Genomic DNA, 13,106 nt, shown 5'->3' with positions numbered 1-13,106 from the left:
GAAGCTTCATTTGTCCCTCTTCTTCATGTCAGGTATTTATATACATTGATCAGAACACCGCCATTCCCCGCCCCCCCCCTCCCCCCCGAGCTTTCTTCAGGCTAACAGTCCCAGCCCTCTCAGCCTCCCCAAATACAAGATACTCCAGTATATCAGTCATGCTCGTGGCCCTGCACTGAACTCGCTCCAGTAAGTCAGTCTCTCTCTTGAACTGGGAAGCCCAGGACTGGCTACAGTACTCCAGGCAAGGCCTCACCAGTGCTGGATAAAGGAGTAGGGTCACCTCCCTGGACCTGCTGGCGGTGCTCTGCCTAATGCAGCCTAGGATGTTGTTGGCTGTCTTTGCCACAGATGCACTGGTGGTCATGGTGGTCATTGGCGTATGTTCAGCTTGGTGTTCACCAGGACACTCAGGTTCTTCTTTACAGAGCTGCTTTCTGGCTTGTTAGCCCTCAGTGTGTACTGCTGCCAGGGGGCTATTTTTCTCCAGATGCAGTACTTGCATTTCCATTTGTTAAATTTCATGAAGTTCCTCACTGTCCAGCTCTCCAGCCTGTTGAGGTCCCACTGGATGACAGAACAATTGTCTGGTGCATCAGCCACTGCTCCCAGTATTGTATCATTTTTGGGCTGACTGAAGGCGCGCTCTTTCACAGTGTCCAGATCATTGATGATGATGTTAAACAGTACTGGAACCAGTATTGAGCCCTGAGGTACACCACTAGTGATTTGCCCACAAATGGACTTTGTGCTACTTCACCACAATGCTCAGGGCCTGGCTGTTCAGCCAGTTTTCAATCCACCTCACTGTCTACTTACCTAACCTGTACCCTGTCACTTTGTTTAAGAGGATGTTATGGGAGACAGTGTCAAAAGACATGGTGAAGTCAAGGTAAACAGCATCCGTTGCTCTCCCCTCATCCACCAGTCTAGTCGCCTCATTGTGGAAGGCTCAGAGGTTGTCTAAGCATGATTTCCACTTCATAAATCCCACCTGACTTCTTCTGATCACTTTCTTGTCCTTGTGTTCAGAACCAGTTTCCAGGAGGATTTTCTCCATCATCTTTCCAGACAGTGAGAGGACACTGACAGACACCTGTAGTTCCCCAGATGTTCTCTCCCACCCTTTTTGAAGCTAGGGTGGACATTTGTTCTCCTGTTCTTCAGAAACCTTTCTCAGTCACTATGACCTCTCGAAGTTAATTGACAGTAGCCTTGCAATGACATCAGCCAGCTCCCTCAGCACTCCTGGGTGCAACCCGTGAGGTCAATCAGTCAAAAACAGATGAAACAAAGATTGCGTATTTGTTATACAAGGAGCTGTTCAGTATCTGGACTGCAAGATAATTAATAGGAAAATATGACTCATGTTTTATTCCAAGTTCTGATACACCTGCTGTGCAGTGAACTTTTGCACTTGGAATATGAAGCAAACCTGTAGTGATTGTCAGCTCATTAACAGTATTTAGTTTCCTTCAATTAGAGATTTCTACAAAAATCATACTCTGTACAAATAATTATCTTAAGTATGCTTTTCCTCTGAGTTTCAGGGTTGGTAGCAATTGGTATCTATATAATTTTTCTTTCATATATTAAGTGATCAAAATACTATATAGCTTTCTGTCTCTCTGTACAATACTTTTGCATTTAGATATTTCACTTTTGAGTGAAACGTATTAATTAGATAATAACCTCAGGAAAAAATAGTTCTGTAAATTTACTTATAACGAGATTCATCTGTCTCTCATATCAGTCAGTTATTTGATTTACCTTGTCTTCTTCAGGATTTTGGAGGTTCCTTATTGCTACTGCCACCTTTGATAATAAAGGAATGCAATTGGACATAACCCTTTATTATGCATGACTCTGTCTGAACTGTTTTCTGCAGAAGTTCTTGGTCTGTGTCTTTATTTGGAAGGACAGGGGAAGTTCCAGTTTGCTTCACAGAGTAACTCAAGTACTTGGGCTGGTTGCAAGGTGTTAATGGATGCCTCATTTGGCCATGGATGGGAGCACTGTTCTGTGTGTAGATGAGGGAGGGCAGAATGAACTTTCTCTTTTTCTTCTAATTGGCAGATGCAATGCCATTTACTAAGGTTGTATTAAATATATTGTGTTTTTTTTTCCTCACTTCTGCAGATCTTTCAATGGAAGAATGCTGTGACAAGGGTATTGAATGGGCAAACAAAAACAGAATATGTACTTCTCTACCATTAATTTCTGAGTCCAGAGAATGCAGGTATATGATTATGTATTTTATTTATTATACTATGATTTTTATTTTCATGTAAAACAGAGGGAATGGCAGGTATGAAACACCTAGCTCTTAAAACAAAATTTTCTAAATCCATATCTAACCTTAGAGAAATCTGAAGACCAAATTTAATTCCATTAGGTCTTTTAAATTTCTGCTATTGGTCTTGTGCAGAGTCACTCAGCTCTAACTTGTTTGATGTGTGCTGTGTCTCTTAGTCAGGTTTTTCACTGTACTCTGATTGCAGGACTTGGACTCAGCCTACATTCCATGTATCTCAGCATGGCTGTGCTAACGTCAGGAGAACATCTTCAGTTGATACTGACTGAGAATCTAGCCCAGGTTGAAATTCTTGAGTAAAAATTTTTCAAGGAACACAGCAGATCATGTACATGAATAACATTTTGAATAATATACAGATTGCATGCGTACATAACTATGTATGTAAAACAGCCTTTCAAAACTGTTTATTCTGTGTGGTGCCACATGGGTAATTGTCTGCAGTTCTTAGTTGTGTTTCGGGATTCGAGAGCTTAAAGCTTAACTCACAAGATTGCTAGTTACTTAGGGCATCCTACTTCTGTCAAATGTATTTGTATAACATAGTAACCTTTAGTTAATACTTAATTTCTTAATTCAACTGAAATTTAATGTGATACTAATTACTTTTTTGCTATCTAGCAAATGAAATAATGAAATAAAATGTTAAAATTAGTAGCACAGTAGTATTTTGGTTATACTGAATCTCTTATAGATTTAGAGACATTCATATTTTTTCTCTCAGTGATAGCCTGTGTTATTTTTGCCATTAAATAAGCTTGTTAATTTTATTTGTGGAGCTAACAATTTGTGGTTGGTAGTTTGAGGCATAGCTTCACAGAGGACTTGACATCTCTCCATTTAAAGCACATTGCATTACCCACCTCTATCTTCTCGAGTGGATTGCAAAGTGATTTAATCTCAGTAATTGTAGAAATGTTGGATCAATGATTATTAAGGAAAGAATTAGTCTTGCAGTCAAGTCTGTTCATGTTTTCTGACTTTTGCATTTGTATTGGCATCAAAGGCAGTCTCTTACGCAGAAGAATTGACAGATAGGGCTTAATCCCAATTTAGGAAATACTTGAAGAGTCAGAAGAGTTACAGACGAAACAGGCGAGAAAAACAGGAAACCATTTTTTTTGAACAATCTGGGAGCAAGAATCTGTATGATTTAATGATAATTTGATTAATGTGAATTGTGATTCTGCTGTAACTGTAATTTATTCTTTCAAAGTTTGCTGTTTTAGAGAGTCTTTAGGACTTTTTAGGAAAACTGAAAAAAAGCTTATTAATACTTCATCTAAGTTTTGAGCATAATTGGTATCTAACTAAGTAAATTATAGTGATATAATGGTAAATCAGAGATGGGTAAACTCAAGCATTCTGTGAGAGGCATGAGCACTCAGTTGACAGAAATAGAAGTGGATATATTCAGTTGCATCTATTCATAACTGTAGCATAAATAAACATAGCTCCCCCTGAAGCTTGGCTCCATGCTAAAAAATGACTCAGTAAAATTGGCAGCTTTGACTACTTTCTTTAATGGCAATATTATTTTACTCCAGTTATGGTTGCTAACTGGCATATCCGTGAAAGATACAGCAGAATCACTTATGATGCTATTTCAGACGCAAAAGTAAGAGCCAAATTGTATTGCTAATTACTGGTATAACCGTAGCCAGAATGATCAGTGAGGGAGCATGATTCATTTTGCAAGCACACTTGGTTAACAATGTTGATTTTGCACATTCATTCCTATTGCACAGAAACATGAGTGAAACCAAAACCAGATTTATTATATCTGCTGAGGTCTAGGAGGAGAATATGGCACAGGATGACTTATTTATTACAGATTTCAAAAAAAAGCTTCAGATTTCAAAGCTTGCTTCCTATTTAGACACCTACACAACAGGAGCTGCTGGGGGCCAGGATGTGTGATGTCTGTCATTTATTTGGTTGTTTAAACCACAGCTGGGGTCTTCTGACTATCTAGTGCAGCATGGTGTTGGACAAACAATCTGAAAAAACAAAACAAAAACATGTTTAAAAAACTATGGCCTCTTGGGCCATAAATTATGTAATTCTGTAATAAATTGTGCCAGAGGTTTGTTGCTTTGCCCTGCATGCGCAAACCAGCACAATGTTTCAGCTTGGGTTCACAAGGTTAGCAGTTGAAGGCAAGGGAAAAATACATTGTGAAGTGAAGAGATGAAGTTACTGAAGTAAAAGTGATTTTGCATGGTTACATTGCAAAGACCATGCAACACAGAACAGGCTGGGTGTGAGTACGTGTTCTGGCAGACATTGCATGCAGTTTTTGAATCCTTTGTTTAGGATTTAAAACATAATGGCATCTCAGATTCAGTCCTTCCCTCAAAGTAGGCCCACTCCTAGAATTTTCTTTTGCTTTTTAAATCACCCTTTCTTTTATTTGTATGAGGAATAAGCTGCCTTACTGAATTAAAGTGAAACCACTTGACCTGATTCCAACCATTTAAAGTGCATTCATAGGAATCAGGAAGGGTTTCCGTGCAAGTACTACCATTCTAGCATCTGCTGTGCTTCTTAGAAACAGGCGGAAGGTTCTGGGTTTTGGTGTCTATTCAGGATACAGCCCCCAAATTCCCGTGTGGTTATTGAGGAACTTAACATCTGTATCAGCATAACTTAGTGCATATGGGACACTTCAGACTGCAGATATATTTGCTTTCTTGACCTACAACGAAGGTGAGCCAGCCGTCAGTCCGAAGTTCACGTGAATTCATAAGGTATACTTGGCTGCTGTTACTGGGTTTCATTTAAGTTGAAGCAAGGTTCCCAGTAATGTCCAGTCATGTCTGCAATCTCTTATTGTGGTTGCTTGACCCGCAAATGCATATTGCTCATTGCATTATCACTCTGGAAAGTAACAGTATTGTTATATACGCCTTCATGACTTCATGACTCAGAAAATGTGAGTGTAGGGTTTTAATGAATTATATATTTGGCTGCTGTAACAGCAGCTTTTTGCCCATTCATCCATTTTCTTGTGACATGGTCAAACTCACAGCAGCAGGAAACAGCTGCCATTTATTTTTGGAACTTGACCTGTCCAATAAATCTTCTCCCTTTCAAAATGTAGAGGTTCCCCTGCCCAGAGCTCTTAGCAAGTGAACTTAGTTCCTGGGCCAGAAATAGCATATCTCCATGTGAGAATTGCATGTCTTTAGCATTGTGTAGTCCTTTCGGAATTACATTTGGAATAACATTATTCATTATTAGTGTTGCAGGAATGTGCAGAAGAAGAAGGTACACAACACTCTGCTAGGTGCTCTGCCAAAATAGAGCAAAAAGGTGATCCATGTTCCCAAGCAGACAAGTAGCAGTCCTTGAATGCAGACTCAAGATGGGAACACAAGGAAGTAGTATGACAAGAGCATTTGGAGGGATAGGAACCAGATGTTTAACTGCTGATAGACATTTATCGATTTATGCCATTGTATGCCTGGAAGAGCCTGAGGCTTTGGACATGAAAGTTATCACAGTTTTGTGTCTGAAAAAGATCTTTAAAGTTATTTTTGGAGCATTTGTATTCTTTAGTTATTACCTTATATAGCTTGCTTATAGCTTGCTAAGTGTGCCTCCCAGCCATTTTTGGCTTCACAGTCAGAGGGACAGAAGGACACTATGCTATATTGTCAGGGTTTTATTGCCACTCATTTAGGATAACTTGCTAACTTCACCTCATGAATAAAACCAGTCAGTCCTTTCTCTGCCACAAAGTTAACAGTATTGTTTCCGTATGTAAAATATGGCATCAATATAAATTTACCTCTTTCCTTTAGGAAAACTTCTATCAAGTAAACTACAGTTTAGATATAGGTTGCAGCTGATTAACTTTGAAGATTATAAAATCACTAATTTTTACTTGAGTCCCTTGCTGATTTACAACATATGATCAAATATATGGTTTTAATTGTTGTGGCACATTAGTATTTTCACTTGCCATGTTGTATCAGTCATAGTACCAGGTCTTGCTCTTGCTCTTCATTTTCCTGAGTTCCCTTGTGTTGCATGTTAAATTTTGAACTGAAAGGTCCAAGGGTGGAAGAGTCAGCTTGTCTTGGCGAAATAATTCTGGAGTGGAATCATGCCTTTTTTTGTTAGTTTAGTTTATTTCTAATATATTTGGTCAAAGGCCTTCCGTTATGCACATGAATAGCACCTGTATAGTTTGAAGACAGGCTAATAAGCAGGAGAAAGGCAGGGGATAGTGAAGGGGTTTTGTTGTCTAAATTAGGGTGAAAAAAAAGGAAAAATTGTTTTCAAAGCAAAGTTAAGTTTTAATGTTTTTATGGAAAGAAATAAAAGAAAAAATAGGTGATTAGGAAATCCTTGCTGTTTGAGGAGTGTATCCTCTAGGAAGGATAATTATAATAAAGGTAAAATGAAAGGAAATATAGGTGATTAGGAAATCTGTACTATTTTAGCAGTGATTTAGGAAAGATGAAAGGATTGTGGAGGTAAATGGACATGTAGCTTAAAATTTGTTAACTTTTAACAGAAAGCAAAAGTGAAAATATGAAAAACAATTTCTTAACTTGATTTATAATCAAATTATGTAGTAATGAAATAATTTGAATTTTAAAAGAGCATCTACAACAAAAAATAAGTATTTTTAAAGGTCTGAGTGATTTCTGTCTGTTAGTGAGCCATGAATAAAATCCATCTTTCAAAGACCAGAAAATGAATTATTTTAGCTCAAATATCCTGAGTGAATGTCAGTTATGAGGCTGCCTGCTCCTAGATATCCCATATTTACTATTTTTAATCCTAGTAATATTTCAGCCATATTGTAAATACATATTATAAGTAATTAGTTCAGTAAAGTTCTGTTACACTGTTTTAACTGAAAAACAGAATATGGCACATGAGGATGGAGTAGCCTTTGGCTTTTTTTATTTACTAGGACTAATTAAATAAGTACTTTCCTGTTTTTCCTTTAAATTTCTCTCTTTTTAGAGAAATTACACAGGAAGAGTTAAAAGGTATTACACGAAGAGACAAATCTTGATGTCTGATTAGCATTAGAGATGGCTCCTTTACTCTGCTGTGAAGCAGAAAGTGAGTATGGATTATATTAGGGTCTAATCTAAGGGGACACACAATTTTGAACAGGTAGGGAGGGATAATCTTAATCTCAAATGTCTTGTAGTCTAAATTGCTTCTGGTGACATGCTATAGAGACTATCAGCATGGGAGCCAGTGTGCAAAGGGAAAAGGGTGGTCAGCTGGGCACACTAAAGTACAACTGTGAGATCAGTACTGTACAGATTCCTGTAGCATTTTTCTCTACCATTTTTCAAGGATTTCTTCCTCTATTATAGTCATACAAGTGCTTACAGTCTCAAGCAACATTTGCTACCAATGCAATTTCACTGTAGGATTTGGGCAACGAAGTGTGATTTTATTGTTGTTGTTCTGAGAATGAACAAATGGTATTTTAATCTAGAATTTCCATTCAATTGATGTTTAATTCCTTGTTACGGTTGGGGTGGGCCACATGACGAATACAGCTGTGGGAAACATTTTGAGAAACTTACTTGTTTTGGTTGGAATTGCCAATTTGTCTGGGATTTCAAAGAGATGACTTGTATTTGAAGAAAAAAAAAAAAAGCCACACTGGAAATCAAACAGATCTACTGAAAAACTGCTGCTGTTTGTTTGTTTGTTTATCCATGGCTAATATCCCTATCCTCAACAGGACTTGGAGGGCTAAAGGAGCTGGAAAGTCTCAGCTCTCACACTCTTGGGCTTGAAGTTCAGGTTTCACAGGCTTCCAGAGTCCCGACAGGCAGACCACCCCGGAGCTGGGCAGGGAATGGAAACTCTGCTTCAGAGGGAATCTCAGCAACAAAAAAACTGCATATTCTTCCAAAATTGAACTAAATCAAATATCAAAAACTTCATATATTCTGCCAAGTAAAGTTACCGTCCTGGGCATAACTTCTAGCTATGACTTTAGAGTCTATTTTTGAATAAGTTGTTCATGAACTTAACCTAGTTTTTGTTCCTATGCATTGAAATCCTGTAGCTGTTTTTGTCCAAGTGAGAACTGCACAGTCAGAGCATTACAAAATCCAGTAAATAAGAATTGTGAATCTTCAGGAATGTAGCTTGATATCCTCGCATCACCAGTATGCACAGGGAAGCAGAATCTGAGCCCTGTGTGTCCCCTGCTTTTAGGGGGCTGGACTGGATGGCTTGGCCACAGAGTGGCTCCCTTATAACCCCTGGGAGCTAAAAGCTCATCCTATGGTCATCGAGAGCAGTGAAACTCCTTTAGGAGTGATTCACAGGAAGCTACTTCTTGCAGATGACAACAGGAGAAGCATGCAGTTCAGTAGTGCAGCTAAACTCTTTTCCTTCTACCTCCAAAATTTCTGACAGTGTGAAAAAAGAATTTTTAAGAGTAAAGGGTATTGGCTTACTGAATATCTATACACAATCTTATGTATTTCTAGTAACCCTTGAAAAGATTTTTCTCATGAGTTGAAGTTAACAGGGTTGAGGGGAAAGAAAGATGGTGAATATTGTTAACAGTGAAGATAATGTATTCAACGTTGTTGGTCTGTAAGATGTTGTAAGGTTTCCCAAGCCAGTGGGTATAAAAGTGCATTTATAGGGTCCATCTGAACATTTCTTGTAGAGCTTTAACATAGCTGGGCATGCCTTTTAAGTGCCTTGGTTGTACTAGAAATATAATTTATCAGCTTGGATTACCTTTTGGATAGTTTCCTTTCTCCCTAGCAACTCATGGAACTTTATTCTGAGTGGCACAGCATTATCAGAAAACAGATGGATATGCTTATATACTTGTATATGTAATCTGATTTGTTTCTTTTCTTTAACTTTTTTTCCTGTTCCCCAGTGTTTCTTACAGGAGGTAGTGGTGGAAGAGCTTTAAGCTGCAAGATCCACCCACAATGCTAGTCAACAGTTGCACATAAGAAAAGAGTGGAGAGAGGGGAGACATCTCCTTGAGTGGGAATAATGACAGGAGTGGAAGAGTTTAAAGCCTCCTCACTCAGATTTTTTTTTCCATAGGAAGGAGTTAGAGATAGTGTTTTCAATTCATTCACTGAAATGGGGATAAAATGATTCTATGAGCAGTGGAACTAACAAAGCTTAGTTTCCTGCTCCATTGTCTTTCTTTACCACTTTCTTGCAGTACACTCTGTTTCTTACTGTGACTTTCCTTGATACCTTCAATTCTCCATGTATGTCCAGTTCTCCCACAGGGCAATGCTCTGAGCTGCCTTCAGTGTGTTGTACTTGTTTGAGCAAGGGGAAGCAGGCGCTGGGATAGAGTGGTCTCAGGATTGCAGGCTCTCACAATGTCCAGGGCCTGACTTCTCCTTTCTATAGTAGGAGCATTGATTGGGTTCCTGCCATCCTCTGTTCAGCCACCAGTTGTGATAAAGCTTACAAGAATGCAGCGTCCTAGAGATAGTGCCCAGTGTCAAATGTGGTTGAAGTTATCCATTTACTTAATAATTTGTTGTGAGAGACTGTAAGGTGGACAGACAGTTTGTCTTAAACATACTACCTTAACAGTATTAAACATGTCACCCAGAGTTTCTGTCCACGTCTGAAGAATATTTTTACTTTTTAAGTAAAATGTATGTCTATAGGAACCTCTTTCTCAGAGGCTTGTAATAGCGCACATTGTCAAAACCTGCTGCATTATCTTTTCTTGACCTATTTATGACATTCTTAACCCATTGCTTCCACCCTCTTATCAGCATGACTCAGGTACAGTGCTGCCGCAGCAAGTTGGAGGAGCACTACTGTTCAGATGGGATCGAAGTTGCCAATGTGCGTGAAGAGTGTGACTCACATAGTGGTGAAAATTCCACCTGCGAAGCTGAATACTTTAAGGTGAGATCTCAGAGCTAATTCTATTCATCTGCTAAGAAATGGCTATCCAGATTCGTATTAAGGGTTGACCTTGAAGGTCACCTTACTCAGTCCTGATGCACATAAACAGTTCTTCCCTACCTACACATCTTGTCCCTGCTGACTGTCCGCTTTGTGCTTCTTTAAGAGAACAGTCCTGCTTTGAGTGAAGCAGTCTGTTTCATTACATTTTAAAAAAGACAAATGGTAAATGCAAAAGGGTGGAAAGTCTCAAATGGGTAATTGGCTAGGAAACTACTTTTGCATGAAGAGAGTACATCAACAGTGTAGGAAGGGATGGGTGAGAAACTCAGTCTTGATTCAGTCCTCAGCTTTCATTAGAGCTTCATGGCCTAAGGTCAAACTTGGTGGTTTTCAGCATTGGTGGTCCAAAGGGGTAGGATTGAAGTTAATCTTTGCAGTGTACTTATAATTCCAATTAGTGTGCATGTCCTTAGTTGACATGACTTTGATTTACAGTTTGATACATCTATAAGCTTGTGATAACAGGGTTTGATATTAGAATAAATATGCCCATCAGTGGCATCTTTAGTTAGTCTGTTCCCTGCCCTCCACCTTTATTCTTGTCTTTATCTCTCCTTTCTTGAAAGTGAGCATAGTCTTACCACCCTGCAGAGTGTTTTTGGAAGAAAGTTCCACTAGTAAGATCATGACTTTGAACATGACCCCCAGTCATGGACAGTTCTGGTCCTATTACAGATCTCTTTCAGTGGTTATGAAGATAAAAGGGAATTAAAAAAATAGTATTATATAGAGGGTGGCAGACAATGTCCAACTCACAAGTTGAATTGCTCTCTAAAATGCCAGATTGATCATATTTCTGGCAGTAAGACCCCACTGATGCCCATGTACCTATTAGAATGAGTCATGGACTTATTACAACGAGTCCAGAGGAAGGCCACAAGGATGGTCAAAGGCACCTCTCCTATGATGACAGGATGAGGCAGTTGGGGTTGTTCAGCCTGAAGGAGAAGGCTCCAGGGAGACCTTATAGTTGCCTTCCAGTACCTAAAGGGGGCCTACAGGAAAGCTGGGGAGGGTCTCTTGTCACAGAGTGTAGTGCCAGGACAAGGCTTTAAACTAAAAGAGGGTAGATTTCAATTAGATATAAGGAAGAAATTCTTTGCTGTGAGGCTGGTGAGTCTGGGTTGCCCAGAGAAGCTGTGGATGCCCCATCTGTGGAAGTGTTGAAGGCCAGGTTGGATGGGGCTTTGAGCAACCTGGTCTAGTGGAAGGTGTCCCTGCCCATGGCAGGGTGGTAGGAATTAAATGGTCTTTAAGGTCCCTTCCAACCCAAACCATTCTATGATTCCATGCTGGGGTTGTGAAGTAATTCACATTCTCACTGTGAGTAGAAGAAAGGTGACATATCTGTTGAGCTAGATGTTGGGTTGTCACAAACTTGTTTGCATGTGTAGCATGATGTAGCTCTATGGTAGAGTACGGGATGATGGAACCACTGAGGGGATATCTCTCACTTCTTGACCATGTGTAGGATACATCCTGCCTCCTGGCATGGAGGTTCTTGTACCCTTAGAAAGCCTGTTGCCCCTACTTGGATATGGTAAGAAAAAAAATATTTAGCCCTCTGTGTCAGTACGCTGAGGGGCTAGGAACAGATGAACACAGATTGTGATGGCAAGTACTCTGGGGATTCAAGTGCTTGCTACTAGAGACGTGTTTATAATAGCAGCACTGTTTTAAATACATGCCAAGGCACAACTCTAAAACAGAATGCAACTGTTCAAGGAAACACACTTTCCCATCAATGGATTGGTGTTTCCATATGTGGGCTTGTCAGTATAAGGGAGAAGTTAGTGATGTTTTTTAAAATGGCCAGGCTTCTTTAAAGATGGCAGGTTTTCATGATGACAGCTGTATTATTAAATAAAATGGACTGGGGCTTGATCTCTAGCCCTGAGAATAAATGACTCAGCATAGCTCGTGTCACGTAACTGGCATCTTTCCCCTGCAAAACACATGCATGAGGGCTGTTGGGAACGCTCTCTGGCCTGTGCTAACCCCCAAATATGCTTCAGTGTTGTCTGAGAGGATGTTAATGGCCATTACAGCTTGCTGTTATTTAAACAGTGGAGATGACTGCGGGACATTGCTAGAGCCCATATTCTGTCCCTGTTTAATTTACTAGTATAAACGTTGTCAGTGCTATTTAACCTTTGTGACCCACATTCTGCCCCACTGCTCTCTAATAGGAATAGTCAACACTTAGATACACATGGGTAGCTGTACTAGTACTATTGTAAATGATCTCCTTGATCCATGATGGACATAGATGATTTATGATCTAGTATCAGTGAACAATTCATCGTTTCTTTTGCTGATAACATTTTGAATGTGATGACCTGGAGGCATACAATATAGTTGGTGACTGTGCCCTGGTGTGGTAAACTAACTTCATATCAAGCCCACCTCACATGGGCTTGGATCTCACTTTGCTTAGGTTGGTCTATTTCAGTTTAGCTTAAGTAGCACAGGAAATCTTCTGGATCTTCTTTGTCTCCTTCAAGGAAGCAGGAAGAGTAGTTTAGTATCTCATTTATGAGGATTACTGGAGTAATTGAGACAGCTAATTTTCTTTTGAATCCAAAACATGCAATTGGAAAGAAGATAAAAAGGCCATGTTACAAAAACAGTTGCCTCAGCTTTTACACTTTTAGGCTGCAGGCATAGGTAATAATGATGGACATAATTCTACTCCTTCAGTTTCTGGGAATTTTAGCTTTTTTTGCCTTGAAAAAAATGAATGCAAAATTATTCATTGATCTTTAAAATCTTCCTCAAATGACAAGTTCAGGATTTGTTGCTGATACAAGAGATTTAGACATGGTGT

The 13,106-nt window shown here is 39.4% G+C and overlaps 1 protein-coding gene across 3 annotated transcripts in view; it reads left to right on the top strand.

Moving 5' to 3' along the window:
- The window catches only part of FBLN1 (fibulin 1), an 83,266-nt gene that overhangs the window by 13,035 nt on the left and 57,125 nt on the right, over positions 1 to 13,106 (top strand). For all 3 annotated transcript variants that reach the window (XM_083838863.1, XM_083838862.1, XM_083838864.1), the window contains exons 2-3: positions 2,140 to 2,239; positions 10,081 to 10,216. In XM_083838863.1, coding sequence (XP_083694989.1) covers positions 2,140 to 2,239; positions 10,081 to 10,216 — 236 coding nt within the window. The remainder of the gene's footprint in view (positions 1 to 2,139; positions 2,240 to 10,080; positions 10,217 to 13,106) is intronic.

This window comes from Anser anser (genome assembly GCF_964211835.1).
Source record: "Anser anser genome assembly, chromosome: 1".
In the NCBI taxonomy this organism is placed as follows: domain Eukaryota; kingdom Metazoa; phylum Chordata; class Aves; order Anseriformes; family Anatidae; genus Anser; species Anser anser.
The sequence above is the reverse complement of the archived record's forward strand: the minus strand, read 5'-3'. Positions and strand labels throughout refer to the sequence as shown.